The sequence below is a fragment of the Propithecus coquereli genome, unplaced genomic scaffold, assembly GCF_000956105.1.
Source record: "Propithecus coquereli isolate 6110/MARCELLA unplaced genomic scaffold, Pcoq_1.0 Scaffold299, whole genome shotgun sequence".
NCBI lineage: Eukaryota > Metazoa > Chordata > Mammalia > Primates > Indriidae > Propithecus > Propithecus coquereli.
In genome coordinates, this window is record NW_012148607.1 from 3,021,302 (window position 1) to 3,036,005 (window position 14,704).

Genomic DNA, 14,704 nt, shown 5'->3' on the forward strand with positions numbered 1-14,704 from the left:
CAGGCATTATGTAAGAGTAAGAGGCAGGATATCCAACTAGTCCCTGGGTTACTTTCCAGCTCCATCTCCTACCAACTTTACTTGCATTCTACCTTCTAACAAAACTGAACTGCTAGGAGTTCCCCAAACACATCATTCTGTTTTACCTCCGTGTTCTTTGCACACAGTGTTTCCTTTATCTAGAATGCCCTTTCTTCTTTGTCCACCAAGTGAACTCCTACTCCTCCTCTGGAACCCTGTTCGTCATTACCTCCTCTCTGAAGCTTGCTCTGATTTTCTTTTCCTTCCACTATGCTGTCCTAGAAACTTATTTATATCTTTGTCATGGTGCTTAAAACACTGGACTGTAATTATTTATTTGCAAATCTAACCTCTTAAAGGCAAGGACACTAGGCTGAGTGAGTATTAGATAAATGTATGAGTAAAGGAAGGATAAGACAAGGTCCTTGCCTTGGAGAAACTCCAAGTCTAGTGAAGGAGTCAGAGTCATTGTGATAGATTAAATATGGCCACAAATTTTTTTGTAGCTTCTATTAAGAGCTTCATTTTCTCATCCTTTGATTGTGGGCTAGCTTTTTGGTTTGCTTTGCTAAAAGAAAGTGGTGGAAGTGATGTGTAAGTTCCAGATTCTAGGCCTCAAGAGGCCTTACACCTTTGGCTTTCACCCTCTTGGTGTTACATTGCCCTGAGACTGCTAAGTAAGGAAGCCAATCTAACCTACTGGAGGATGAGAGCCCACGTGGAAGAGAACCAAGGTACTCCAATTTTCCAGACATGTGGTGAGGCCATTTTGGACTTTCCAGCCCAGCCATTCCTCCAGCTGAATGAGCTGCATGAATGAGGCAATGCACACTCAACCCACTGAATCATAAGAAATAATAGATTGTGTTAAGCCACCAAGTTTGAGGATGGATTGTTATACATAAGTAGATACCTGAAACATACCTAAATAGATGATCACAACATAGGGCGATGAGGCAATAACAGGGACACACAAGAGTCATAAGAAGACAGAGCTAGAGATAGCTAATCCAGAAAGGCTTCCTGGAGGAGATAATATTTGGGCAGGATGTTGAAGGATAAATAGAAATTTGATGTGGTGGGGTAAAATACTCCTGTTAGAAGAAATAGCATGTGTAAAGACATGGAGGCAAGAAAATAGTGGCATATCCAGGGAGTGGTTAGCATTAATTCGGTAAGCATGGCTTGTAGGATTCATGGAGGGCAGTATTGGGAATGGAAGCTTGAAATACAGGTTGAATACAGGTTGACAAGGAGCTTGAGCTTTATGTTGTAAGGCATAACCTAATCTGATTTGTCCTTTAGGAGGTGTACTTAGTGTCTAGAGCAGGGTCTTGGATCTTAATCTTGGCTCAAAAGACCTCTAAGGGGTGCCTGGACGGGTTCTAAAGGTTTCCTAACCTCCTGAAGTTGTATGTAAAATACTGCATATGAATGTGTGTGTGCATGTGTGGTATGTGTATGTGGATATATATGTATTTTTTTTAGGCAAATGTGTCCATAACTTTCCTCATATTCTCTAGAGCTGCAGTCGCCAACCCCTGGGCTGCGGACTGATACTGGGTCCATGGCCTGTTAGGAACTGGGCTGCACAGCAGGGGGTGAGTGGAGAGTGAATGAGCAAAGCTTCATCTTTATTTACAGCTGCTCCCCATCTCTTGCATCACAATAGAAGCTCCGCCTCCTGTCAGATCAGCTGGCACATTAGATTGGCCCAGAAGTGCAAACCCTACTGTACACTGTGCATGTGAGGGATCTAGGTTGCGCACTCCTTATGAGAATCTACTGCCTGATGATCTGAGGTGGAGTTGAGGCGGTGATGCTAGCACTGGGGAGTAGCTGCAAATTCAGATTATCATTAGCAGAGAGGTTTGACTGCACAATAAATGTAATGCGATTGAATCATCCTGAAACCATCTCCCCCTGCCACCCCAGGTCCATGGAAAAATTGTCTTTCCTGAAACCGGTCCCTGGTACGAAAAATTTGGGGACTGCTGCTCTAGAGAATAAAAGAAATACCAACATTTTGGGGGTAGGAATGGGGCCCAGGGAGTTGAGGCAATTTTTGCCTGATGCTTATTCTTTTCCTACTTTAACACACGGTGAGGCTGATGCTGTGGGTGAAGTAGAGAGGATGGGCCTCTGAAGGCAGGGCTCTGTCTATCCCTTTAGACTAGAACTCTCTAGAACAGAGCTTTGTCATTGTTCTCTCTCAGACCAGAGTTTCCTAGTATTGGGTCATTTCTCTGTCTTGACCAGTGTTATCTGGATCAGGGCAATGTCTCCCAAGGGTTCATGAGAGAAGGAATCCTTCCCCAGGGTTGGCACTTCGGGCTATGCAGTTTGAGTCCCATATGACGGCACCCAGCGGAGGCTCGTTCGGCCCACATTTGGCACTCTACTCTCCAAGCTCTGCACCCTAAGGCCAGGCTTTGTTAGCTGGGAGGAAAGGAAGCCAGAGAGAACACCTTTCTCTAATTCCAGCCCAGACCTTGTGTGTGCCAGCAGGGACCCTGGTTCTCTGCCTCAGCTTGTAGGTCCCTGCTGCCCTGTCTTTCCACATCAGACCAGGGCTGTTTTCCCCTTTTTACGCTGGGGCTCCCTGAGAAGACCTGTTGCCATTTAGATAAATGTTCCTTGGAGTAGGGCCCTGTTTTCTTTCATCTGACTGGGGTTCCCAAAGGCAGGGCTCTGCCTCTCCTCAGACAGAAGTTTCTGGGGGAAGAAAGGTCTTTGTCCTTCCTGTCACAAAGCTTTCATCTATAGCTAAGATGTTACCCTTAGGCACCCCCTCCTGCTCTGATCTTTTAGGACTGTATGATTACTTCCTTCCTGTTTGCCCAAGACACAAGCAATGTCTGTCTCTATATCTGGGTACCACAGTTTGGCAGGACTGAATGGTTATTCACTTACGGGATCCTGCTTTTGAAGTCTAAAATCATCAGGTGATTCTGGGCTATGTCTCTGGTTCCCTCATGAAACCAAACTCTGTAAGATACTTTCTGATGGATAGGATGCTTCAGGGGTGCTCAGAGCCTACCAGCGTCCAGGTGACCTTGGCACTTCTCCCTAAAATCCATCTATTTAAGGCCCATTCCCTGACACCTATGCCTTCTGAGTTCACATAGGAGCCCCAGACACAGAAGGAATCACACACAGTTCAGGCCTCTCCTCTGGCCTGCTGAGGAGGGGAGGACTTAGCACCAGGCACAGCTTGCATGGCTCATCCAGGTGGGCTTACTTCTCATGGCCACCCACCACACCCTCCTCACCTGGTATCTATCTGAGTGGTGCAGGTCATCAGTGGCAGATGAGTGCGGTGATGCTGTTGGAGACTCTCCTTCCCTCTTGATAGAAGCAGACAACAGGAGGGACTGGAAGAAGAAATAGGACATTTGGCCTCAGGCCGAATGAGACATATAGTCACTCCCTAGAGTTCCCAGTTCTGTGGAGCTTTGGGAAGGTAGGCAAAGAGAAGGAGGGCAAAGGGACAGAAGGACCACTCTTGAGATTCTGAAGGGATGTGCTCAAGTCCCGGGAGTGTGGTCGTGGGAGAGGGTGGCTTGATTTTAGGGATGGGTAGAAACCCCCTGAGGGAGTCCAAACCTCCTCGGCCCCTGCTTAGGCTAATCTCTACCACAGTGGGCTGAGACTATATATGCTTTGTTCTCCTTTAGAGAGCGGAGACTCTGGGACCTCCATGAAGGGTTGAGGGTAAAGCCACATACCAACCGCCCTGCCTGCCCCTAATACAGGCTGATGGCGGCCCTGCTATGGAGACAGTAAATTAAATAGTATGTATGAGTTTCTCACGAGCAGCTAGGGATGTACACTGGTCCATTTATCCCCATGCTGTGGCGATGACCCCAGCACAAACCCCAGCAAAACTAATCCCCCCATGTCAATCCTGCACAGCCTCTTCTACATACGCCTGCAGTTTAGATTAATAAACTGTCTGCTTGAAATTGTGTGTAAGCACCACAATTCTAAATACCACATGGCACGTTCTGCCTGAGAGCCAGCTCTTGCCAAGGCCTGTTCAGCAGCAAACTGGGGCCCGGAGGCCTGAAAGCAATTCATATTTCCTCCCCCACCTGCCCCAGCCTGCACAGCTCTGAGCCGGAAGCACACAATTCCCTAGGAGTCCTCCCCAGCCTGAAAACCATGCCAAATCGCCAGTGACAGCCCAAAGAAAGCAATTTGGGAAAGATGAAGCAGCCATTTATCCTTCATCTCCAACTGAGCCTTAGGATGTGACCCGCATGCGGTGGCCATGCTGCATGTCCTCAGGCAAGAGCCCTGGGAAGTGAAGGGACAGCTACTGGTCTGGCAGGGCTCCCTGACGGGCCCACGTCCCAGGAGCTGGAGTGGGGAAGAAGCACTGGAAAATGCCTGGGTGGGGTTCCCTGCAACTTGGAGATCCTTCTTCACCCACCCAAGCCCAGTGGGAGGCCTAGCGGGTGAATTAGCCCCCAGCTCAGAAAGGAGGCGCTCTCAGGAAATGGCCTGCTCCCTCGCTGGTCCCAAAGAAGATGCTGAGGAGGGGGAACAGTGTGGATTCCCCCCACACCGTGAGAAAGCTCATGCTTGTGTGCTCTCTCTTTCTCTCTCATTCTCTCTAGGTTAGAAACCCTAAGAGGCCTCAGCATTACACCTGGGGCAAGCGGAATAAAAAAAGGTCACTGGCGCTTTTTAAACATGGACCAAAAAGCAGTAAAATGTGTTTTGAAAAAAAAATCCCAGCATTAAATCATGACTTTTTGCCTGGCTCTTCGCCTCATTAAAAGTGGCCTTTTGGAAGGTAAAATTATCATTGTAAGCGATAAGATCTTTAAGAAAATAATTCACGGCTTCTTCACCCTTTAATATGATAGCCGCCACCGGCTAATTTTTTTCTTAATGGCAACGAGGCCATCAATCTTGTCTAAGGCCCCCTTGTCCTCTCCTCCTCCTCCTCCCTCCCTCCTTCTCCCTGTCCTCTCAGTCTCTTGCTTGAACCTTCTATCTCTGGCCCCTTCTACCCATGACTTGCTTCCCTAAAGCCTAGGTCAAGGCAGAGGGTAGACCCTGGCCTGTTCAGCTTTGGGGGTGTGAGCATATATCTGAAAGTGGGTGAGCAAGTGTCCCTCGTCTCTGTGTCCTATGATCAATATGTCTGTGTCTGTGATTGCAGTAATATGCACGTTTAAGACTTCCTATGTGTGTGTGTGTGGGTCTAGGTATGTGGGGAGCTAGGTAAGGAGGTGGATTGCATCTGCTGGGAGTTTGTCCCTAGGACACAGGCCTCACTGGTGTCCAGGTACCCAGCCCTGCCAGCCATGCTCAGGTGTCAGATGTCGTGGGTGGTAGTGGCCAACCTGGAAGCTTGTCCACACCTTCCTTAACCACACCATTTAATGCTGTATGCTGGGCATGCTCAGTGAGTGTGCCTCCCCACCTCTGAGTCCACAGACCCCACCTTTTCTTTTTAGGGCCGGGAGAGCCTTGCCTCCTTGGCCAGGGCCTGCACCACCACAAGGCTGGGCTGGGTTCTCTGTTCCTCCTCTCCCAGCTTGCTGCAGGCAATGAATTTTCTGAATGAAGGTACAAAGTCCACTCTCATACTCCGTGAAGGCCTGCCAGGTATTTGGACCTACCCCAAGGTGGTGACACCCATCACTCTGGCTCCTTTGCCGAAAACTGCTCTCTCAGAGGTCACCAGTGACTTTAAGACTTCTAAGTACAACGGGCCTTTCTCCAGCCTTCCCCTGTATGACTGCCCGGCACCCCATGCATTTTGAAACCTTTTCTCTTAGGATCCTGAGACACCATGCCATCCTGTGACTGTTCCTCTGTCTCCTTCTGGCCTGCTGTACCTCATCTTGACCCTAAGTGCAGGACTTCCCTGCAGTCTCTTGGTTTCCGCTCTAATCTCTCTGTACACTCTCCCTCACCGATTCCAACCACTCCCAAAGCTTCAGCACTCACTCCTCACCCCCTGTAAAATGGGCTGGAAATTCCTGCCTTTCTGATTATTGTGAAAACTTATTAGAAAGAGTGGAGCCTTACCCCGAGGTGTGGGGAAGGGGATGCTCAGTGAGTGAGAGGCTAGTCCTCCCCACATCTCCATCCCCTCAAAATCATCACCTCTGGGGAGGCAGTACCAACTGCCTCTGTGGCCACCTCTGGGGAGTTCTTGGCACAAATCATGTCATTGTGCTAAGGCCTCTCTGGCCCCTCCGTGGAGCCAGATACTTGCTCTTCACTTTTCCTTTCTCTATCTGATGCTTTGAAGTCTCTAAGTCTCTCTCCCATCGTGTTTGTTTAGGGGAGCAGACTGTCTCCCCAGATGAGCCCAGCATCTTTCCTAGCTCCTGTTGCCCTCAGGAAAAGTACACACACACACACACACACACACACACACACACACACACACAGCCACATACCATGCCATGGTCTAGCTTCTAAGACCCTGCACCGTCTATCTCGATCTGCATTTCTTTAGTTTTCTTCACCTGATACAGCTCACCTTTCTCCTTTGAGTCTTCCCAGCCTAGTGTCTGGGTCGCCCACACCCCCCAGGCTGTTCATGGATGACCCTTCTCTGGCTGGAAGAGGAGAAAGTCAGATGAGCACATGCCCACTCACACACAGGACACACACACACACACACACACACACACACACACACACACACACTGGCCCTAGGCCTCAGGCTGACATTCAAGCCTTGGAGACAGTTGGGGGTCCAAGAAGAGCTCCTCCTTTTTTTCAGGAGGAACCAGTTCTGGGTGGGTCTAGGTTAGGAGAGGCAGGAGGAAAACACATAATTGGCCACCTACCTTGGGGGTGCCTGGAGCCATGGCATCCTTCAGAAGGGAATTCTTGCTGCCAAGAAAGAAGAGAACAGAGTGACCATTCTACCTGCTGCCCAGGGCATGCAAGGGTAGGGTAGCAAGAAGACCCCAGAGAGAGAAGGCATAGCCAGCCTAGCCCAGCCCAGCTCAGCCAAGCTCCACCCGGTCCATTCAACCCCAGTGGCCCAGCCTAGCTCAGCTCTATCAGGGGTCAAGGGCCAGTGCCAGCCACTGGGAGGGGGACACAGACACTAGGCATGGTAGATTCCCCAGTGGATCTGAGGAAAGGGGCTTTACCTGACTCCTGGTATCAGCCCTGAAGATTCTGCCTGTCCTAGAGGCCCCTTCTCCCCACCCCTTGTCCTCAGCCTGCTCTTAGCTGCTATGGGATTGGGGTGATGGAGCTGACATGGCTCTTGTCAATTCTCCCTCCAACATGCTGCAAACTGTGTTAGGCCAGGAATGATCTCCCCCTGATTCAATTTGTCAGCCCCAGGCCCTCCGGCATCGGGTGCAGCAGGCGGGCGGGAGCTGGGCCCTGAAATATGGTGGGCGGCTCAGAGCAGGCGGGGGCTGGGGCGGGAGGTGATGGATGGGCTGTGGGGGAGGCGAGAACTGTGTTTAATAACAAAATTGGTATGCAAGGCCACATCCCGCGCTAAGCATGAGTGATCCAGAGCCACAAAGTATTACAAATCCCCGCTAAACAGATGCTGACAATGGAACAAGACGTATCAAATCAGATCCACTTCAGAAACATTAATATCCCTGTTCCTGTCCCTCCCTGTCTGCCACCCCTACTACACTCGCCACACCTGTGCTCGCACATTCATGTGCATGCACACACACACAGATACAGGCACACAGAGGTGCTGGCTGATAACAGGCACAGAGGCAGACACAGCCCATTCATATAGGTCCTGCATAGACACACATACAAAGTATACATGTGGAGCACACCCACAGATGTATCCAGAATGCACAAGAGACACACTGACACACATCCAAGGCAGAATACATGGGGCGCATAGGGATTTGCTGAGTGTAGACATAGAGAACACCCACAGATGTGCTCAGGCACCCACAGGGCCAGATAGATACCTGACATGCAAGCAAAAGCACAGGCAGATTCGGATAAAGATAGTGGCTGTCAATGGGGACCACACAGGGGGATGGCTGTTTGTCTGCCCAGGGGACGTTTGACAATGTCTGGAGACATTTTTAATTGTCAAAACTTGGGTGGGGGAAGGGGAGGTTGCTATGGGTATCTAGTGAGTAGAGGATGTTAAACATCCTACAATGTACTGGACAGCCCCTCACAACAAAGAATTATCTGACCCAGAATGTCAATAGTGCCGAGGTTGAGAAACCCTAGTGTAAAGGCAGATACGCACATATCCATAGACTCTCTATAATCCTGCCGGTAGGCACACAGACACATGCAGTCACACCCGGAGACTCAGACATGCATACAGATGCCCAGGACCACAGAGTCATATTCCCAGAGACATGTCCTTAAAGACAGATTCACAACAGCCACACAGGCTAGATGAGAGCTGCTCACGCACACGAGTCCACATAAACATGTGCATAGATACAGACACCATATGTACTGACACACACCCAGACACACATGTATCCATAGATGTAGACACATATGCACACACACATCTATCACAGTGCAGAGGCTACTGGGGTCAGCAGCAGAGTGAGGCCAAGGTCTGAGTGTAAACACAGAGCTGTCAGCCAATCTGATCACACAGTGGGAGCATCACAGCCAGAACAGGTTCTATTCAATTACATTTTGTTCATAAACGGTATGTGCCCAGTTCTGATCCAGGCACTGGGGACAGAGAGAGGACGTGGAGCTGCTCTTAAAGAGCAACTAGTTTGTGAGTTCATGACTTTTATCATTCCTTCACTCTTTCATTCACTCAGTAAACAAACACTGACGTCACCTTTCTGACTTATAGGTACAGAAATGAGGCATCTACTGTATAACACTGCGCTTACCCTGCCCCGACTGGGATTTAAGTGTTATCTGAGTTGGACCAGGTGAGAGCAGAAAAGGAAGGAATGAACTATGACTGTGCACCACTATATATGATAGGCGCAGGCTTTAATATGTGTTACCTCTAAACTTTACAAAGTTGACTACCAGGTCAAATGACACCTCTGTGTTCTCACAGTCCATGGAGGGCTTGAGATTTGAGTTGGTATCTGGCCAAGTCCAAAGTGAGGCTTTTTAATTGCCCACGCTGTCTCCCTAAGATACTCAGGGCTTAGGGTAGAGGGAAGAACTCCAGTTCTTTTTCTTCTCTGCTTGCTGTGTGACTTTGGGGAGGGTCCGCTGACTCTGGGCTTCAGTTTACTGCACTGGTGAACAGAAATGGGTACATTCGGGGCCAGAATGTCCAGCCTCTCACTTTGTGATCCACTCCTCCGGATCTTTTCCCAGCAATGCTCTTCCCTTGCATTGGATTAGTACTACCTCAGACTCCTTCCTTCTCCTCTCTGAGCAAGGGCCCCCTCTCCACCTTCCCTCTAACAACCTGATCACCTCCAAGTTTGCTCAGCCCCCCAGAGTCTGAGGAGTCTACTGCAGGGCCTGCCTTGCTGCCTTGCAGAAGAGAGGTCTAAGCCCCTGAGCTGTAGGCAGCCTGGCTCCCGCCCAGCCCATCAGCTGTGTCTCCCGTCCCTCCCTGTTTCCACAGCCCACCCCCAATGATTTCCTCCCTTGCTCAGTCACTCCCTGCCTAGTGATCCATGGGTTTTAAATTATAACTAGGACCCAGGAAACGCTTCCTAAGTACAATATTCATGGGCTGGGCTGACACTTTTAATTAAGGTGATTTACACTGAATTATCCTTGGAAATAAAGAAATGGTGCCCTGCCCGGGAATAAACCATCATCACCAGCCGCCTTTGTAAGTTACACTTCGTTTTAATCTATTTGGGGAATTGTTTATCTAGTTCATTACCCAAGCAAACACCGAGGCCGGCCTTAAATAAGGCTTAAGTGGGGGTGGGGGCACTGCCATCTCCACACCCCGCCTCTTCTCTAAGAGCCCAGCCTCCCTCTGGTTTCTTTCAGCCCTTTTAAAGCACTGGCCAGAGACCTGGCTTCCCAGCCCACAGGCCAGATCTCACAGTGGCTCTGGACTCCCAGAGAAGATCTCTGAGCTCAGGCCCCACCAAGCCAAGCCCCACTTGTAGCTTTGTGCAGTCTCTCCATGCCCCAGCCTCCTTCATCTCTCTGGGTGGAAGCTCTTGCTTAAGGGCCACAGGGAAATCTGGGGCCAGCCTCCCTTCAATCTTCAGCCCCCATCTCTCTATGCCCCTGCGTGTCTCTGCACACATCCAGTCCCGACCCCATCACCATCCCAGAGACATCTTAGGCTTAGCTTGCCCAGAGCCCTGTCTGTTGTCCCCTCCTTCCCTCAGACACTTGCTTCTCTGCTGCCACGGCTGTGCCAATCAACCAGGTGAGAAAGCTTCCTCCCAGTAAGCACCCTAGCTAAGTTCTCTGGTTTCTTCCTCCACCTGGTCTCTCATCATTCCCTCCTGTGCATCCCACCTGCCACTGATGCTGTCCTGGCTCAGCCTCACCATCTTTCCTCTGGACCTGGCCCAACCTCCTCACTTGCCCCCCTGCTTCTACCCCCAAGCCCTACTCCACACTGGCCTCCAGACCCATTCCCCTAAACCTTGCGTCTCTGGTCACACTCTATCCTGGCTCACGGATGTTCTACCTGCCCGACCTCCTCTAGGACACCCTCCAGCATTGACCGCCCTCCACAATCTGTCCTCTATCTAACTTTGCCCTCTTTGTTCTACCTGGCCAAGTCCTGGGGTCTAATGGAGCCCCTTGCAGGACTGAGAAGGGGAAGGATAAAGGATGGGATGAGGGAGGGTGTGTGGGCACAGGACCTGGTCTCAAATGGGAAAGTGCTTTGAAAAGTGTTTGGGCTTTGCCAACAGTTGTTCTGTCTGCTCTTCCTATGTCTGTGTGCCCATATACATGTGGGAATGACATATGTAGGACGGTGGTTCTTTCAGGTGTAGTGTGTTTGAGCACATCTCTGTGTGTTGGAATGGGTGTGTGTGTGCACCTGTTTGTGCCTGTGTCTGTGAAAACCAGCCAGCCCTAGCTTTGGAGCTGGAAGGTCCCTGCTTCTCTCTGTGAGCCCCTGGGTGAAGCCTGCTCCCCAGAGGGGGCTGTTCTGTACAGATGGACTGGGCAGATGGAGGCAGAAGGCAGAACATCAGGCCCACCCTGAAGAGTTCCTCAGGCAGCAACCCTGTGGAGGGAGGGATGTGTCCCGGTTGATGGAGGGCACCCCGGCGGCAGCAGCCACAGACTCAGAAGCTGACTAGGCTGAGGAAGGGTCAGGAGGGAGGCAAAGGTAGAGGAGGAGAGGGAAGGGGAGAGCTGGAGAGAAGAGAAGAGCCCAGGGGTGAGGAAGGAGGGGAGCAGAGAGAAGGGAGTACTGAGCAAAAGAGAGAGAGAAGGACAGGAGAGCTGGAGGAAGCCTGGGCCACATGCCATGGACCGGGGATGCCCTCATTTGGGCTCTGCCCAGAACTCTCTGGGCAGATGCACACACAGGCTCTGGCCTCCTGCTGGCCTCAATTTCCCCATCCGTGAAATGGCTGGTCTGAGGCCCCTCTCTGCACAGAGAGCTGATGGCGGGGAGGGGAAAGCCCCAGCGTCTCATCTTCCCAACCTCCTCTGCTCTCCTCCCCTTTCCCAGAGCGGGCAGGGGCGGGGCAAGGGCAGCCAAGGCTGGGGCCCTCCCGCGCCGTCAGCCCGGAGGGAGCTGACACGCTCCTTGGGAATTTATCACGCACCCAATTACAATGTTAATTGGCAAGTTCCTGAAATCAATTAATTCGCAAATTTTTTCCAATTAAAAATCCAGATAAATCACGAGGGCGGCAGTGGGCCGGTCCAGCCTGCAGTCCGGTGGGCTCAGCGGCCGCAGGGGAGGGGAGGGCGGGAGAGGGGAGGGGAGGGGGCGGCGGGCGCGGCTGCCCTTGAACGCCTTTGCCGGCCGGTCCGACTGTCAGCGCGCCGGGCGCGGCGGGGCCGAGACAGATAAAACCATCGACCCGTCGCCGCCAGCGCTTCGGCTTTATCGATCCGACGGGAATTTCACTTGCAGTGCAGATCCCCCTGTCCGGCTGTCAGACACCCGGTCGGGGGGGCGGGGGAGGCCGTGCTGGGGGCGCAGGGCGTGCACGGACAGAGGGGGCATGGGTGTCGGGTGTTGGGCTGGGCCGGGACGTGAGGGGCACGCAAGGCTTAGCCGCGAGAGGCTTGGAGCTCCGGGTGGGGAAATAGACATGGGGTAAGGGTGCGGAAGTAGGGGATGCGCTGAAAGGATGTGCAGGGGCCTGGGTGGGGGTGGAACAAGGAAGGCTGTTGGCAGAAGTGGATGTACTGGGCAGTGCCAGTCGGGACTAGATTGTAGTGTGGCCCCCACCGAAGAGGCAGGTGAGGGTGGGGATATTCTCTAGACCCTTAGGGCACACTGCTACTGCTTTCTTTCTTTCTTTTTTTTTTATAGAGTCTCGCTCTGTTGCCTGGGCCAGAGTGCCATGGCACCAGCCTCACAGCAACCTCAAACTCCTGGACTTAAGTGATCCTCCTGCCTCAGCCTCCAAGTAGCTGGGACTGCAGGCATGCACCACCACGACCCACTAATTTTTTTTATTTTTGGTTGTTCAGCTAATTTCTTTCTATGTTTAGTAGAGAGAGGGTCTCACTCTTGCTGAGGCTGGTCTTGAACTCCTGACCTCAAGCAATCCTCCCGCCTTGGTCTCCCAGAGTGCTAGGATTATAGACAAGAGCCACCATGCCCGGCCTTTTTATTTTTTTCAGATAGGGTCTCACTCTGTTGCCCCGGCTGAAGTACAGCAGCGTCATCAGAGCTCACTGCAACCTCAGACTCCTGGACTCAAGCGATCCTCCTGCCTTGGCCTCCCGAGTAGATGGGACTACAGGCTCGCTGCTGCCCTGCCGCCGCCACCACCACCAGCTAATTGTTTTATGCTTTGCAGAGATGTGGTCTCGCTATGTTGCCCAAGCTGGTCTCCAACTCCTGACTTCACACGATTCTCCTGCCTTGGCCTCCCAAACTGCTGGGATTACAGGCGTGAGCCGCTGTGCCCAGGCTGCACGCTGCTTTTATAAGGTTCAGCAGGCTTTTCCATCTCTGCCTCTATACTCTAATCCTGTTAAGGAGAAGTCTGCCAGTGGGAGTAAATTTCACAAAACCCCTTCTAGACAGCAGAAGTATGGAACTCAACTGCAGAAGGATGTTTCTTTAACCTTCTGCCCCTGGTGGGCAAATCTGGGGTGTGTGGGGGTGGGGTGGGGATGGGGAGTGGTTTAGAGAGCATGGGCACTGGAGTCAGGTTGTTTAGTTTGAATCTTATCTTCACCATTTACTAGCTGTGCAACCTTTGAGAAACCTTTGAGAAATCACTTAATCCCTCTGCACTTCAGTTTCTTCATCTGTAAAATGGGCGTAATAATTATCACATACCTCAGAGGGTTGCTATGAAGATTAAATAAATTAATGCAGTGTAAAGTACTTGGCATATAGTGAGTATACAACAAGGATTATTATTATTATCATTAATGTAGTCTTCTGTGCCCACGGATTCTTTGACACTCCTCCCTTTAAGAGGTAGAGCTCATAGAGCTTAATTCTCCTCCCTTGAGTATGGGCTTCACTTGGTGACTTGCTTCTAATTAATAGAATAGAATATAGTGGAAGCAATAGGGTGTGACTTCCTGGACTAGATCTTAAAAAGCGCTGTGGCTTCCTCCTTATTCTTCTTTTGGACCACACTCCCATTCCCACTTCTGTGGGAAGTCAGCTGCCATGTCGCAGGGAAACTCAAGCTGCCCTATGGAGAGACCCACATGTGGAGGAACTGAGTGAGCCAGCAGCCATGTGAGTGAGCCATCTGGGAAGGGATCCTGCAGTCCCAGCCAAACCTTCAGATGACTGTAGCCTGGGACATTGGGATTGAGCCTCACAAGAGACTCCCAGCAAGTCGCCGCAACTGCTCACAAACACCCAGCTAAGCTATTCTTGAATTGATGACCCATGGAAACTAGATAATAAATGTTTGTTGTTTTAAGCTGTTAGGTTTTGGGTAATTTGTAACGCAGTAATAGATGACTAACTCTTCTTCCTTCAAAATTCAGCTCAGGCCTCACCTCCCTGAGGAAGCCTTCACTGCTCTGTGCTGGGTTTGGTGCCTCCAGCTCTAGTTCTTCTCATATAGCAGTCTCCATTCCAGACTCTCACGCTATCAGCTTCTGAGGGCAGGGACCATTTCTGATTCACTATTGCTCCCCTGCACCCTGTGCAGGGCTTTAGGTGAGAAGGCAGAGGGAAGAGGATGGGTCAGGTCTGATGACTTGAACTGAACAAGGGTGGGGCTGGGAGGAGTGGGGCAAGCTGCTCCCTGTGGCAGGCTGTATTTTCCAAAGATGGCTGCAACCATATATCCCATCCCACATCCTCTTCTGCAATGTAATCTTGCCACCCCACCCATCAAAAGAGGGGGTGTATGTTCCCTCGCCTTGAATTCTGGGTGGGCTAGTCCTGCCTCAATCAATACAGTACAGTGGAAGTGACATTAGGTGACTTGAGGCTAAGTTATAAAAGGTGATCCAGCTTCCGTCTTGTTGGCAGGAACATTTGCTTTTGGAGTCCAAAGTTGCCATGTAAGATGTCCACCTACCCTGAGGCTGCCAAGCCATGAAGAAGCCCAGGCCACATGGAGAAGCCATGTGTAGGTACTTTGGCTCCAGCCCCGGCTGAGGT

At 51.1% G+C, this 14,704-nt stretch overlaps 1 protein-coding gene across 3 annotated transcripts in view; it reads right to left on the reverse strand.

The window, feature by feature from the left end:
- The window catches only part of RNF220 (ring finger protein 220), a 223,428-nt gene that overhangs the window by 21,774 nt on the left and 186,950 nt on the right, over positions 1–14,704 (reverse strand). For all 3 annotated transcript variants that reach the window (XM_012649023.1, XM_012649024.1, XM_012649025.1), the window contains 2 exons: positions 6,843–6,888; positions 3,294–3,395 (listed from right to left, as the gene is read on the reverse strand). In XM_012649023.1, the coding sequence (XP_012504477.1) occupies positions 3,294–3,395; positions 6,843–6,888 (148 nt within the window). The remainder of the gene's footprint in view (positions 1–3,293; positions 3,396–6,842; positions 6,889–14,704) is intronic.